The sequence below is a fragment of the Sturnira hondurensis genome, unplaced genomic scaffold (assembly GCF_014824575.4).
Source record: "Sturnira hondurensis isolate 20B ecotype Veracruz unplaced genomic scaffold, ASM1482457v3 Scaffold0007036, whole genome shotgun sequence".
NCBI classification, from domain to species: domain Eukaryota; kingdom Metazoa; phylum Chordata; class Mammalia; order Chiroptera; family Phyllostomidae; genus Sturnira; species Sturnira hondurensis.
Window position 1 is genome coordinate 5958569 of NW_028079667.1, and position 13111 is coordinate 5971679.

At 35.4% G+C, this 13111-nt stretch overlaps 1 protein-coding gene across 8 annotated transcripts in view; it reads left to right on the plus strand.

The window, feature by feature from the left end:
• Window positions 1-13111, plus strand: part of WAC (WW domain containing adaptor with coiled-coil) — a 91136-nt gene that overhangs the window by 1572 nt on the left and 76453 nt on the right. For 5 of the 8 annotated variants that reach the window (XM_037051055.1, XM_037051050.1, XM_037051053.1 and 2 more), the window contains exon 3: window positions 960-1155. In XM_037051055.1, the coding sequence (XP_036906950.1) occupies window positions 1017-1155 (139 nt within the window). In that variant the 5' untranslated portion in view covers window positions 960-1016. Of the gene's footprint in view, window positions 1-941; window positions 1156-13111 lie in introns of all 8 variants that reach the window. The other 3 variants (XM_037051054.1, XM_037051049.1, XM_037051052.1) reach the window with 1 other exon arrangement.

Below are 13111 nucleotides of genomic sequence, written 5' to 3' on the forward strand. Positions count from 1 at the left end.
TAACTCATTCTAATATTGATGATTCTAGTTATGTAGGTCCCTTTTTGTTTTTGCAGTTGCAGCATGTAAAGTTTTAAAAAATTATACAGGTGGCGCCTGTTTTGGGCGGGGTGGATCTCTTAAGGTAAACTATCAGATGGCACTAGAAGTGAATATTTTTACATCCGATCGTTGCAATTATAAGAGAGTAGGTTTCTAAGCTGATAGTTCTGCAGCTGGTTGGCATGTATTAAAGCTCAAGTTAAAAACCCTGTCCCCTGACGTGTACGCCATTGTTCATTACATTTGGATACCAAAGATTAAACCCCATTGAATCTGCCCCTCTAAAACATAATTACATTGAATCATGGTTGTTTTAACTATGTGTTAGGATAAAATTTAAGCATTGTGAAGACTATCCATTAAATTTCATTGTTTTTCTTATACCTTGATTTCCCACACCTGTCAGAATAGGTAAGGTAGGTTTGAAATGCTTTTTTTGAGTCCGTATTGGAGAAACCGATGCTTTCTTTTTTTTTAAGTTTTCAGAAACAGGCTTAAGCTCAATTTACTTGAGTCTTTGCATCAGCTGTAGAGGAGAAATAGATTACAATAGAAATCAGATCCTGCTTTTCTGTAAGCTTTTTAATTCCTAGAAAAATTTATAGAGGAATAAATGTACTGACGTGTTTGATTTCACGTGTGTAGAAGGTACTTTATGAACTGAAGTTGCTGTTTTTTGTTTTTTTTTTTTAACATAAGCAGTATGATTTGTCAGGAGCCTTATGATAAGTTAGGCATTTATTTAGTTGTCTGAACAACTTAAGTCGCAAGTGAAAAGGAAATTTTAATTTTACTGATATAAATTCATAAAACTTAATGATGGTAAGAAACCAAATTTTATGATAAAATGAATTTAGGAAGTTACGTTTAAAGTTTAAAAATTTTCTCTCTTTTTTTGGGGGGGTGATGTTTTACAGGCACTTAAGTATTCATCGAAGAGTCACCCCAGTAGCGGTGATCACAGACATGAAAAAATGCGAGACGCCGCAGATCCTTCACCACCAAATAAAATGTTGCGGAGATCTGATAGTCCTGAGAACAAATACAGTGACAGCACAGGTCACAGTAAGGCCAAAAATGTGCATATTCACAGAGTTAGAGAGAGGGATGGTGGTGAGTAGCTTTTTGTTGGAACTTACACATATATTTATTTTTTAACAATTGCTCTATGTAAAATAATAGGTGGTGATAATAACCATATGGCAGTATTATATTATGAAAATTTTAAATTTCTATCAATTTATTTTATTCTTGAAAAAGTTACTGTAGAATAAGCATCTGAAAATGGATTCCAACGGGGTATCCCATAAGAGAATGCATGTTGAATATAGTCTGCCAAATGGTTTATTCATGGTGACAGAATTTCAGGATGTTTTCCCAAGAAAGGAATTTTCACCTTTCCAAGTAAAGATTTTATTTTATTTGGCTTACTTAATTTTGAGGTCACCATTGCTGTTTGAATTTTTTTTAAGGGCCTCAAATGTGTTTTCTAATGATAAATTATGAATTTAAAACAGGTGTTTGGAGACAGTTCACTGGTTAAAAAATAATTTGTGATTCTGAAAATTTCTTTTAGCTTTTTGTTGTAAACATTTAAAATACTGTTTTCCATATTTTCCTGGGTCTTACAAATGTATCTTCTATATTGTGTTCATTCAGACATTCAACTTTTTAAAAATTAGCCTCATTTCTTTTGTATAATGCTGGTGCCCTTCAGTTATTACCTTGCCTCCAGCTCTCTGAGGTAGGATGTTAAGAAAAAATAAACTCAGTATCTATTTTAAGACTTAATTTTCCCAGATTCACCAAACATCTCATACTGTGTCTAAAGCATGCAATTTCAGTAAGATTAAGACATCTGTATTTTTCCTCACTGTAAGATCTTAAATTACTTAGTCGAAAATTTGTTTGAGATAAATATACAATATTGATTGTGCTTTTATAAGCTTCTAAAAAAACTCGCTAGAGTACCATGTGGCTTTCTGCCTCTGATCATCAAATATCTTCTCAATACTTTGTTCACTTTTAAAACATATTCTGTATCTTCTGGTTCTCTCTCTCTCTTTTTTTCTTTTTGCCTCCTAAAATAGAAATCAGTTTTATTCAGTGTGATCAAATACTGAGCAACTGTGGTCTTCTCTGTATGTAATTACTGGGTTGAGGAAATAAATAGGAGATTTCATTGAGATGGAATAGAAAGTATCATTGTTGACTAGAGCTATATAGCTTTGTACTACCATATTTTTGTTTGCAAGTAATAGAAGGTAGATTTGGTTATTAAAGTATTAAAAGTTCTTTGATGGTAAAATTACCTAAACTATTAGTATTTTCAGTTTTGTAGGTTAATTTTCCATAGTGTTTTGTATAGTTTGAGGTGGTGCTATTATCAATCACTCTTCTATAGAGGTTTTCATTTCAAATTTTAGTTCTTGCCATGTACTATTTGTACTGTACTATGCTTTGTGTTTAAAATTTGCTAATTGTGACAAAATATGACGTGACACCTCATTTCCTTACAGATAAATATCTTAGGTTGTCTTAATGATTATGACCTGGTTAATGTATCATCTATCCTCAAATTCAGGAAGAAATCAGTTTGGGTGCTCTAGGGAACTTGATGTACATTTATGATGAATTGTGCCTGGTAAATTTTTTTTACAGGAGAAATAATCCCAAGAACATTCTGTTGCTTATTTATTCAATAACCAAGGGGCATCCACTGTGTGCCAACAATGGGAAGTAAAGATAAGATGTGATCCTGCCCTTGAAGCTATTAAAGGCTTTGACTTTCAAGAGTTAGTGGTGTAGATAACTTACTTTTTCTTGACTAATATTTTCTTCATTTTGACTTTTAATTTTACTTCTGTGTGAACTCCAGATACTTCTTGTTGGGTTTTAGTTTCCTTTTTATTTGCATTTGCTTGTTGATGTTCCCTTAGCTCCATTTGTAAGAAACTTCTTTCTTACTTTTCTGATCTAGTCATTGGCAGAGTTAGGTCTCACTTTCTAACTTGCTTTTTAGCCACTTGTCTGTCTTACTGTGGAGCCTGTTAATTAATACTGTAACTCTAATAAATTAATTAGTACAATCCCTACTAGTCCTGGTTGCCAAATTCCTTTACACTTTGTAGGAATGACTACCATAACATAGGAGATCTCTGTTTTGGAGTTCAGAGTGCATCTTTGATGTCAATTCTGTCTTTTAAAGATGTAAAGTGGTGATTCTTTTCTCATTTAATACTGAGATACTTAGTCATTGTACATTGACTTCAGGTTTTTTTTTTAATGCCAGTGTGTTTGAATCTAAGTTTTAAAAGTACATATGAATAATTTTTGTTATAGGCATTTGTATTTTGTTAGGTTTTTATATTTAAATATGAATTCACATATATATAAACATTCATATATATAAAGTTAAAGACATTATCCAAAGTCAAATGCAGGTGAGTTGAATTATCTGTGCTCTCACATGTATAAGTAACAATGTAAGAATAGGTTACTATTTTGTTTTCTGAACTAATTTCAAAATTTTTTTTAAATTTTAGGAGCTTAAAAAAATCTGATGACGTTAGCAAATTTAATAATGTAAGAACCTATGTGCTATAATTTGTAACTTGAATTTTACAAAGCAAGTTAAAGAAATGTAGAACTTGTGAGATGTGTTGTTTTTCAGTAATTACTAGATTTATTTTATGGCACCTTAAATTTCCTGAACAGTGATAATTTAGAAGTAATGCATGGAAATGACTTCAAGGTATACAATAAAAAGAAAGGAGAGATTGAGGATTGTCAGTACTAGAAATTTTTAAAGACTTAGTGCAACATAGTCCGCAGTTAAAAGATTTGGAGATTTTATCCCTTAGGATTTATTAAAGGGAATGTATTAGATTATCTGTTGTAAATTAAGGGGAAATAAGTTTTTACATATTTTGTGATCTATCTGCAAACCATACAGTCTTTGTTTAAAGATAACCAAAAGCAAGGATCTTGAGGCACAATGATTAGATTTGTTTTCATATAGGTGAGACAGGTTTTTAAAGGTGCAGCCGACATCCACACCTCAGAAAAGTGAACATACAATACAGGTGGAATTTGTACTTTTACTGAATTATAAAACATTTTCCATTTGATTTAAATACATAATTTTTTTAAAGGACTAGCTCTTTTTATTAAGTAACTTTAAGAATGATGATGGACCTAAAAAAAAAAAGAAAAAATACAGAAAAAGAATGATGATAGTATAAATAAGTTTGGGAATGAAGGGTATCTTTACAGCAAGAGTATAAAGCTGTTCCACAAAACATCTGCCGCTTGAGGCTCCTTTCATTTTTCTCATCTTCCTTCTTAGCATTAATGGTCATAAACTTAAAATACATATTTGAATACTTTTTGGAAACATTTTAGGAGAGATAGTTTAGGTCAATTGGTTAATTAAAAAATACTCTTTTTGGGGACAGTGAATTTGCATTGCTTTTAGTTAGCATTCAGATATCTTTTGATTTGAAGGAAAATTGCATTTGGTGGTCTGGTAAACATTATTTCTAAAGATTTTAAAGTTTTTAGCTGCACTGTGAGGTTTTTATCCCATTTTGTCAGCCATATCTGGAGAAATTTGGAAATACATTTTCATCGAATTTTCAAAGCAAAGATTACTGTGTCTTGCTCAGTGGGACTGTTGGAGATAATTGGTGTTCTTACAGCTTTTTAAATATAATTTAGTAAAGTTTGAATCTTTTCACGTTGGATAATAGGTTGTGGTACTTGTACAACGTGGTCTTATGTTTTATTCTAACAACTAGGTTTTGAATAAAATGAAATACACCCTGCATTTGTAATGTTAGAGCGTGCTGTGAAAACGAAGTCTCACCCTGACTGGTAATGCTCAGTTGACGGAGTGCTGCTGCAGGAATCATGAGGAGTGAGTCCCAGGCAGCGTGCGTGCTCGCTGGGTTGCAGGCCAGGTCCACAGTGGAGGGTGTGAGAGAGGCAACCATCAACACATTGATGTTTCTCTCCCTTTCTTTATCCCTCCCTTCCCCGCGCTCTCTAAAAATAAAAGGAAACTGTCATATGATCCTCATTTTGATCTTGGAAGGTAGGTAGAACACATAATATCCCCGCTTTACAGTTTTACAAATAAGGGAAAATCTACTTATGTAAAATTGAACAAATAGTGACAGTTGAGTCAGTTCCCTCTGATAAATTGCATGTGCTGTCAGACGTGAAACACTAGGCATGTTGAAAGCTTATTTGGTGTGTGTTTACTGTAGCATAGTTAGTTTAAAGGTGATTTTGCTTGGATCCTGTTTAATGCTTTCACCTGACTTCCTCCAGTGGTTACATTTTACCTAATTACAGTACATATGGAAGCCAGGGCATTGACATTGATTGATCCATTGTATGTGTATAGTTGTAGACTTAAGTTATCATGTGTCAAGATTTTACTTTTAGTTTTAATGTGAAAACTTGCCAACGTTTTTACTAGAAAGATGCCATTAAGCTCTCACATTTCAAGACATGTTTTCAAAGCAACTTGAAAATTTTATACAGACTGTAAAATTTACTAAAATTTGGATTTTAATACCAATGACAAATGTTAAATATTTTTCTGTCTAAAGATCAACGATAAATACTACCTATTTTTATTGATTGATGCTTTATAGGAGGAAGATAGTAAACTAGGCAGAAATGTTTGCATCAGATTTCGATAGATTAGTTGAAAAAGAGCACAGGAAACAGGTATTCCATTTCAAGAGAAAAAATAATTGGCACATTAGCAATATTAATAATTTGCTCTTAATTTTAGAAGAAATATACTTTGATATTTGTGCATGCATTTGAAAATGTATGTCATTTATCTTAGTCATCACATTTTTAACATTAGTTTTAAAGATATTATATATTTATGATGTAGGATTTCTATTTCACAATCAGAATATTTTGGAATGGTTTACTTTGATCTTTAAGGCAGTCTTCATTGACCTTTTTAGTTGTGCAAGGTATGTTAATATTTAAAGTACTGGTGTACTTAGGATTTTTTACCTACAACTCAGAAAATTTATTCTAGATTGTCTCAGTTAAAAATATGTTTGTTTTACTCTGTTGTGCATAATGGTTTTGGGGTATGTAGTGTTTCACTTTGTTAGTGTGCTGGAAACAGTAAAGAGCAATGAGCTGGGGCATCTTTTTAGGGATTCTGTAACTGGATTCTGTTTTGGGGACTTTGTACCAAGCACTGGAGATACTCTTTTTCAGCCCAGAAACAATTATTGGGGGCTTGAAAATATATGCTTTGAAGAGTAGACTTTCTTTTTTATGATTTGTGTGATATTTCATGATTTTTAAAGCTTTTACATTGTTTCTCATCTGATCCCATACAACCCTTTGAAATAGGTTGATCAGATTATTCCTGTTTCACTGATGAAAGTATAATCCAATTTCAAGTATCCTGCCTATTGTTAAAATTGGAAAGCAAGTTTCTTTGCTATACTTAATACCTTATCTCCACCTTCAAATTATACTCCCAAGTATAACTACTACTTACTACTTAAAATACAGCCACTGTAGACCTGGCTACCACCTTCTCTTTACCAGGACTCTACAAGAGCCTCCTTAACAGTGTCTCTGCATGCTTTTTGTTTCACACAGTTATTTCCCCATGCAGTAGCCAGTTAAACTGACAACTGACATCACTCTTGTATTCAGAACCCTCCAGTGATTGTTACTTACCAAGACCTGTAAGAGACCCTGAGTAACCCAGTGTCTGGGATTTATGGGGGAAATGTCTTTAACGGGAACAGTCTTCAAAATCGTCAGTGACAAGTTAAAAAAATAATCTAACAAAATCATAACGTTAAATGGTTAATGAGTACATGAACAATATAATACAACACTGTACCTTGACAACGATCTGAAATAGGTTTGTAGAAGGATTGAAGTTTGTAAGTTACTGTGAGAGATGAAAGGAGGGCTATCTGAAATAACACTCTGAAAGATGTAACACCATTTGTGGTGGTTGTGACAGTTTACAGAGTGGACTGAGGTAGCTGGCAGATGTTTGAGGTGTGTGTATCTTTGTGAATCTCTGTGTGGCGTCATTCATCTGAGTAAAGGTAGTAATTCTCACCGGTGAAATCATTCAGAAGTAAGTAGAGAATTCGTTGTGCTCAGATAGTTTTCTGGTGTTATCAGGGGCACTTAAGTAAATTTGTGTTTTCAGAACAAGCGTGATATGATAGCAGAACTGCCTGTATTTTTGTTTGTGTTTGCTTATCTTTGGGATATAAGCTCCATGAGAACAGTATGCATTTGTTTTGTTCATGATTTTATCCCCATGTATCACTGTTGCCTAGAATAGTATCTGACAGCTTGTTCAATATGTGGATAGACAAAAGAATATCATGGTTGTCATGATTTAGGGGAAGTTATTACAGTTTCCTGGAACACTGGTTCTCATATTTGACCGTTTTTATACTATAACCTGGATATCTTGCTAAAATCCATATTGTAGTTAAGCAGTTCTGAGTTGGGGCCCAGGGCTCTGTCTTTTTTAAACAAGATTCCAAATGGTGCCTATGTTACTGGCTGCATGTGAATGACAAGGTTCTAGAGCAAGGTTCAGTGGAAGTATGATTGTGTGGTTTTCTAGTAGTAATTTTGAAGTAAAAGTGAAGTGTAGTGAATTTAAGTATATTTCAAATAACAATACATCTAAAATATTCAGCATGTACTTGATATTAAAAAAGTAAATTTCTCTATGGTCCTTTTGTTCTGCAAGGTCTTTGAAAGTCAGTATTTTATACTTAAATCATGTTTTGATTCATTATGACCACATGTCATGTGCCTACTTGCCATGTGTGTAGTCAGTGGCTACTGAATTGGACAGCACAGTTCTGGAAAATATCACCTTGTTCTGCCTAGCTTTTACACATATTCCTGTTTCTCTAAAGAAGAAATTTGATATGCCTTATTTTTGAAATACCATGTTTATGTAATGTTTATGTAAGGCAGGGGTGGAATTAGTAGGTTCTTAAAACTGTAGGTATACTTTGGGCATTTGCTGGTGGAGGACCTTGCCTTTGATTTGTCCCCCCCTTTTTTTAAAGCAACATCTGGGAAATACAATAAAATGAGGTACGCTTGTACATAGTGCTTCTTGCACTATTTTCTGTTAGTACACATTATAGAAAAATTAGGAAATGGCAGAAAGGGGAGGAAAGAATATTCCCGCAAATACTGTGACTTTGGAGTTAAATCAGCAGTTTTCATAGAACACATTCTTACACTGTAAAATATCAGGAGGATTGTATAAATAGCCTGCCTAGGATTTTTATTGAAATGCTTTCATATTGTATCATTCCTTTTTTGTGTGTGTGCACCTTGTACTTAGTATTTGCATAGTGGACTCAACAGACACTCGGTGCTAGATTAAGAATATCAGTCTGAAAGGATCAACTATGAGTACTTCTTAGTAGATAACTATTGGGTTAGCCAAAAAGTCCATTTAGTTTCTTCCTAAAATAAAAGACACATTTTTTCATTTTCACCACTAACTATTGATTTGGAAATTTAGAGTATGTCTGCTATCTCCTGCTATTGGCTTCTAAGAAGTGGGTAGAGGCCAGGGGTGCTGCCAAGCATCTACCTTCCAGTGCATAAGGCAGCGCCACAGCAAAGAAATTTTGGGCCAGAATGTCCATAGTGCCAAGAAACTTCACTAACCACTTTTGACATACACTGCACAAATCTTTTTTTGCATTCTAGTTGAGTTCTTCCTTTCTTGAAATATAGTATGCCAAAAATGTTGCATATCTTCTGCACAAAATTCACCAGTTTTGGTGAGTTTTTTATAAATGCATGCTGATGTAACAGCTGTCACAAAACAGTCTAACAAGATTGTTTTGAATGAAGTTAAAGACAAGTAAGTACTACTAAAGCCTCATACAGAAAAAACAAAATGAACTTTTTGGCTAACCCAGTAATATCTTACCTTACCTCACCTCACCTTACCTCTTAGGTGTGACTGATTGCTGAAATCATTTAGTTAGATTTGTGTTTAAATTCAGGCTCTGGTACTTGTGGCTAGGTGACCTCAGACATTTATCTGAGTTTGTGTGTCCACTCTTTGTTGTGGGCTTAAATAAAATTGTGCATGTAAAAGACTTACAAAGTGTTTGGCTAAATTCTTGGACTGTGACGCAGTAAATTACTAGGTTTACTCTTATTTCTGTGATTAATGAAGAGCAAGTGTCAGATCAGCACTTCTAGGTTTCAAGCCCCTGCTTCCTCTTTCCTGTAGAGTGAGGAAGGAAAATACCAGTAGTCGGGCTAGTGAAAGCTATATGAAAGGGACCACAGGGCAAGTGTAACTTAGTGCCTGCTCTTACCAGGACTTGGCAATGTAGGGATTTTTAGGATAGATGTAAGGGTTGAAAAAAACAAAATATATATTTAGCTTAATTTCCTGAGATTTAGCAGCTTATTAGATCACCTGAGATGCTGTTAAAGCTACAGGTGCCAAATTTACTACCTTGAATCAGCAGTGGGGGATGGAGACTAGAAAACTGAACTTTTAAATAATTTAGATATTTAATTTAGATATTTCTAAACTGCAGATCTGTGGAGAATCCACACAGGAGAAGGAGGAACTCTGAATTGGACATCAAGGAAAGGAAGTTAAATTAAGCATTAAATAGTTAACTTAGTATATTTGTGGTATGGACACCCTGAGTAGAAGTAATGCCAGACAGTAGAGAAGGTTCTAAGCACATTAGCACATTGACAGGTCAATAAGATATGTTGGGGTAGTATCTGGAGCCATAGGTATGATAAAGGCTTTGGCACTCCATATTCTTCCCTCCCCCACCCTGCACCCCCAGTCCCTGTGCCATTAGGTTATCCTGAGACAGTTAAGTGGTGAACTTCATTTAGCTTTTTGTCTGTTTGAGAAATAGTTTGCACCTGAATTGTTATACTCAGACTGATATCAGGTGTTAGCAAACAGTTTTCTTGAAATGACCCTTAGGAGCAATTGCATTTTAAAAGAAATTTGTGGTTAGTGTGGTTGATATATTTAGATAGTACTAATCTTTCAGTTTAATCTTTTATTACATCTGAATTGTGTGACAGTACATCAGAGTAGCATGTCAAATATTGGCATCTACCGAAAAGTTCTGACCTGTACTGTACTCACAGGAGTAGTCCTATTAGCCAAAAAGCAATGCTAGTAAAATAGGTTATTTTGGAATATTTTGACTTGGGTGAGGAGAGTGTCACAATAAAGAGTTTTGCATTTCACACTTGAATTGTGATGAAAAATTTTGTGGACGCTTCTAAATTCATAAAAGTGTGCTGATTGATCATGAAAACATTCATTGTAATAGGGAAAACCTAGGGAATTTAGAATGGAACACAGTATGACGGGCTGTTAGAAGCAGTTTTCTTGACTTCCTGCAGCCTTTGCCGTGATGATTTGGTCAAGTTTCTGTTCCTGCTACCTTAATGGCTCTTTATCAGGGTTTTAAAGCATTTGTATTTAATGTTTTATGCATAGATATGTGTCATTCATCATGGGGCCTTTAAATTATAAAGAATACTAAGGGTTAAGTCATAAGACAGTACTTTCTAAAACTGTAAACTAAACTTAATTTTATATGTTTGTCTAATTATGTTCTCGCCTTGTTGGCTTTTCATTCTTCAGAATCTATCCTTTCATTTTTGGTCCCACACTTTTTTTTCTTTTTGTTACTAGACATGTTTCATATGATGGTCCATGGGTAGCTTCCTAAAATCTATTTCTAATTTGAGTATTTCCTTTCCTTGTACCACTTGGGAAGTTACCTTAACTGTTTATTCTTTTCTCCTGTGTTTAGGGGCAATTCTAGACCTCATGGATCTTAATTATTACAGTATCCTTTTAATAGATCTATTGTCTCATTCTTTGTGCATTGATGAGTTTCAGGCTATACATTTAAACTTTATTTCCTTCATTAACCCTTAAAGCCTGAATTATATAGGTCTTTATTATATTCCAGTGACAAAGTAATTGTTCAGATACTATATGAATTTTCCTCTACTTCCTTGTGTACTTAATCTTGGAAATTTCCCTATTTCATGTACATAGAAGTCACTGAAATGAAAAGAAAACACTATTATACTCATGCTGGAAAGTGAGCATCTCAGAATAGATTTCTGCTTGTAAATATAGCTTGAAAATTTGAATAATTTAAAATCTGAGTCACCATTGCCAAGAAGTATCACCAATTCTTTCCTCAACTACTTTCTTCTCTCCCTGCACTGCAGTCATGTAAAACCACTTGGCCAGTCTTAGAGCATCAAATGCTGTTGTCCCTTTGTTTTTTTCACAGCCAAAACTGTCCTTTTCCCTCTGTTGCCCTGTCTTTTGGAGGCCGGGGGCAAATCTCTTCATCTTTTAAGATCCCAGTTCTTTATTGCGTGAAGCCTTCCTTGAACCTATTTCTGTCATACCTCTTTTACAGTGAATTGTGACCTTTTACTTAAGTGTTTTGGCTGCTCTACTGTAAGCTCTTTGAAGACAGACTTTTAGTTTTTATTACATCAGGGCCTGTCATAAATGCAGGTGTTTCATAATGCTAAATTAATGTCTTACATGCCATTTGACATGTCTGTTACATGTGAGAAACAGGTGAATGGTCTCTTTCAGAGAACTGATTGGCTTCACTTGAAAGTTGATTATTTACTATTCTAGAATTCCTAAATTGGTTGCACTGAGGTTGCTTTTGTACTGTTTATGAAGGAAGCAAATGATTAAGACTTTCAAGAAACTACATAAACTTTTAATTAGAAACTTAAAGAAGGGGAATTGCACCAAGATGGAGGCGTAGGTGGAAACACTGTGCTGTTGCCACAACCAAGTTTGAATACAACAAAGTTTTGGAGAACAAAGACGCAGCCAAAGAACAGAAAACTGGACTGTACGGAAGTCTGACAACAACAACAACAAACTGTTAAACCGGACCGGTAAGAGGGGCGGAACCAGCAGTGGAGCAGGGACAGGCAAGAAAGATCCCCTGATCCAGGTGCACAGGCAACTCCGTGTCCGGCTAACCCAGTGAGGGCTTGGGGCGGCGGGCTGGTTTCGGTCACACATTCGAGCACAGATAAACCGGCAAAGGAGTGAGCAGTGAGATGGACCCCGCAGCCCCCAGTGGGCGAACCCAGCAGCGGGCAGACCAAGGTTGCACATTCCTGCGGAGTGGGACAGACGGCGTGGCCTGTGGTGGAGGCAGCAGAAGGGGCCCGCCATTGCTTTCCTTTGACCCTGCCCCAACATACAATGTCACAACCCAGAGACTGAGTGGCCCGGCCCTGGTAAACACCTAGGGCTCTGCTCCTCATACATAACAGGTGCAAGCAGACCAAAATATGGCTCAAGAAGAACTCAAAGCCCCAGAGCCGATAACTATAAGTGGGGGAAAAAACCAAAAATAGTGAACCTCTCAGATGCTCAGTTCAAAACACTGGTGATCAGGATGCTCACAGAACTGGTTGATTATACTCACAAATTAGAGGAACATATGAAGGCTAAACTAATTGAAATGAAGGGAGATGCACAGGAAACCAATAGTGATGGAAAGGAAACTGGGACTCAAATCAATGGAATGGACCAGAAGGAAGAACAAAACATCCAACCAGAAAAGAATGAAGAAAGAAAAATTCAAAAAAATGAGAGGCTTAGGAAACTCTAGGACATCTTTAAACATTCCAACATCCGAATTATAGGGGTACCAGAAGGGGAAAAGAAACAGCCACGAGTAGAAAACTTGTTTGAACAAATAATAAAGGAGAACTTCCCCAATCTGGCAAAGGAAATAGACTTCCAGGAAATCCAGGAAGCTCAGAGAGTGCCAAAGAAGTTGGACCCAAGAAGGAACACACCAAGGCACATCATAATTATATCAGCCAAGATTAAAATGAAGGAGAGAGTCCTGGAAGCAGCAAGAGATAAGGGGACAGTCACCTACAAAGGAGTACCCATTAGACTGTCAGCGGATTTCTCAAAAGAGACCTTACAGACAAGAAGGAGCTG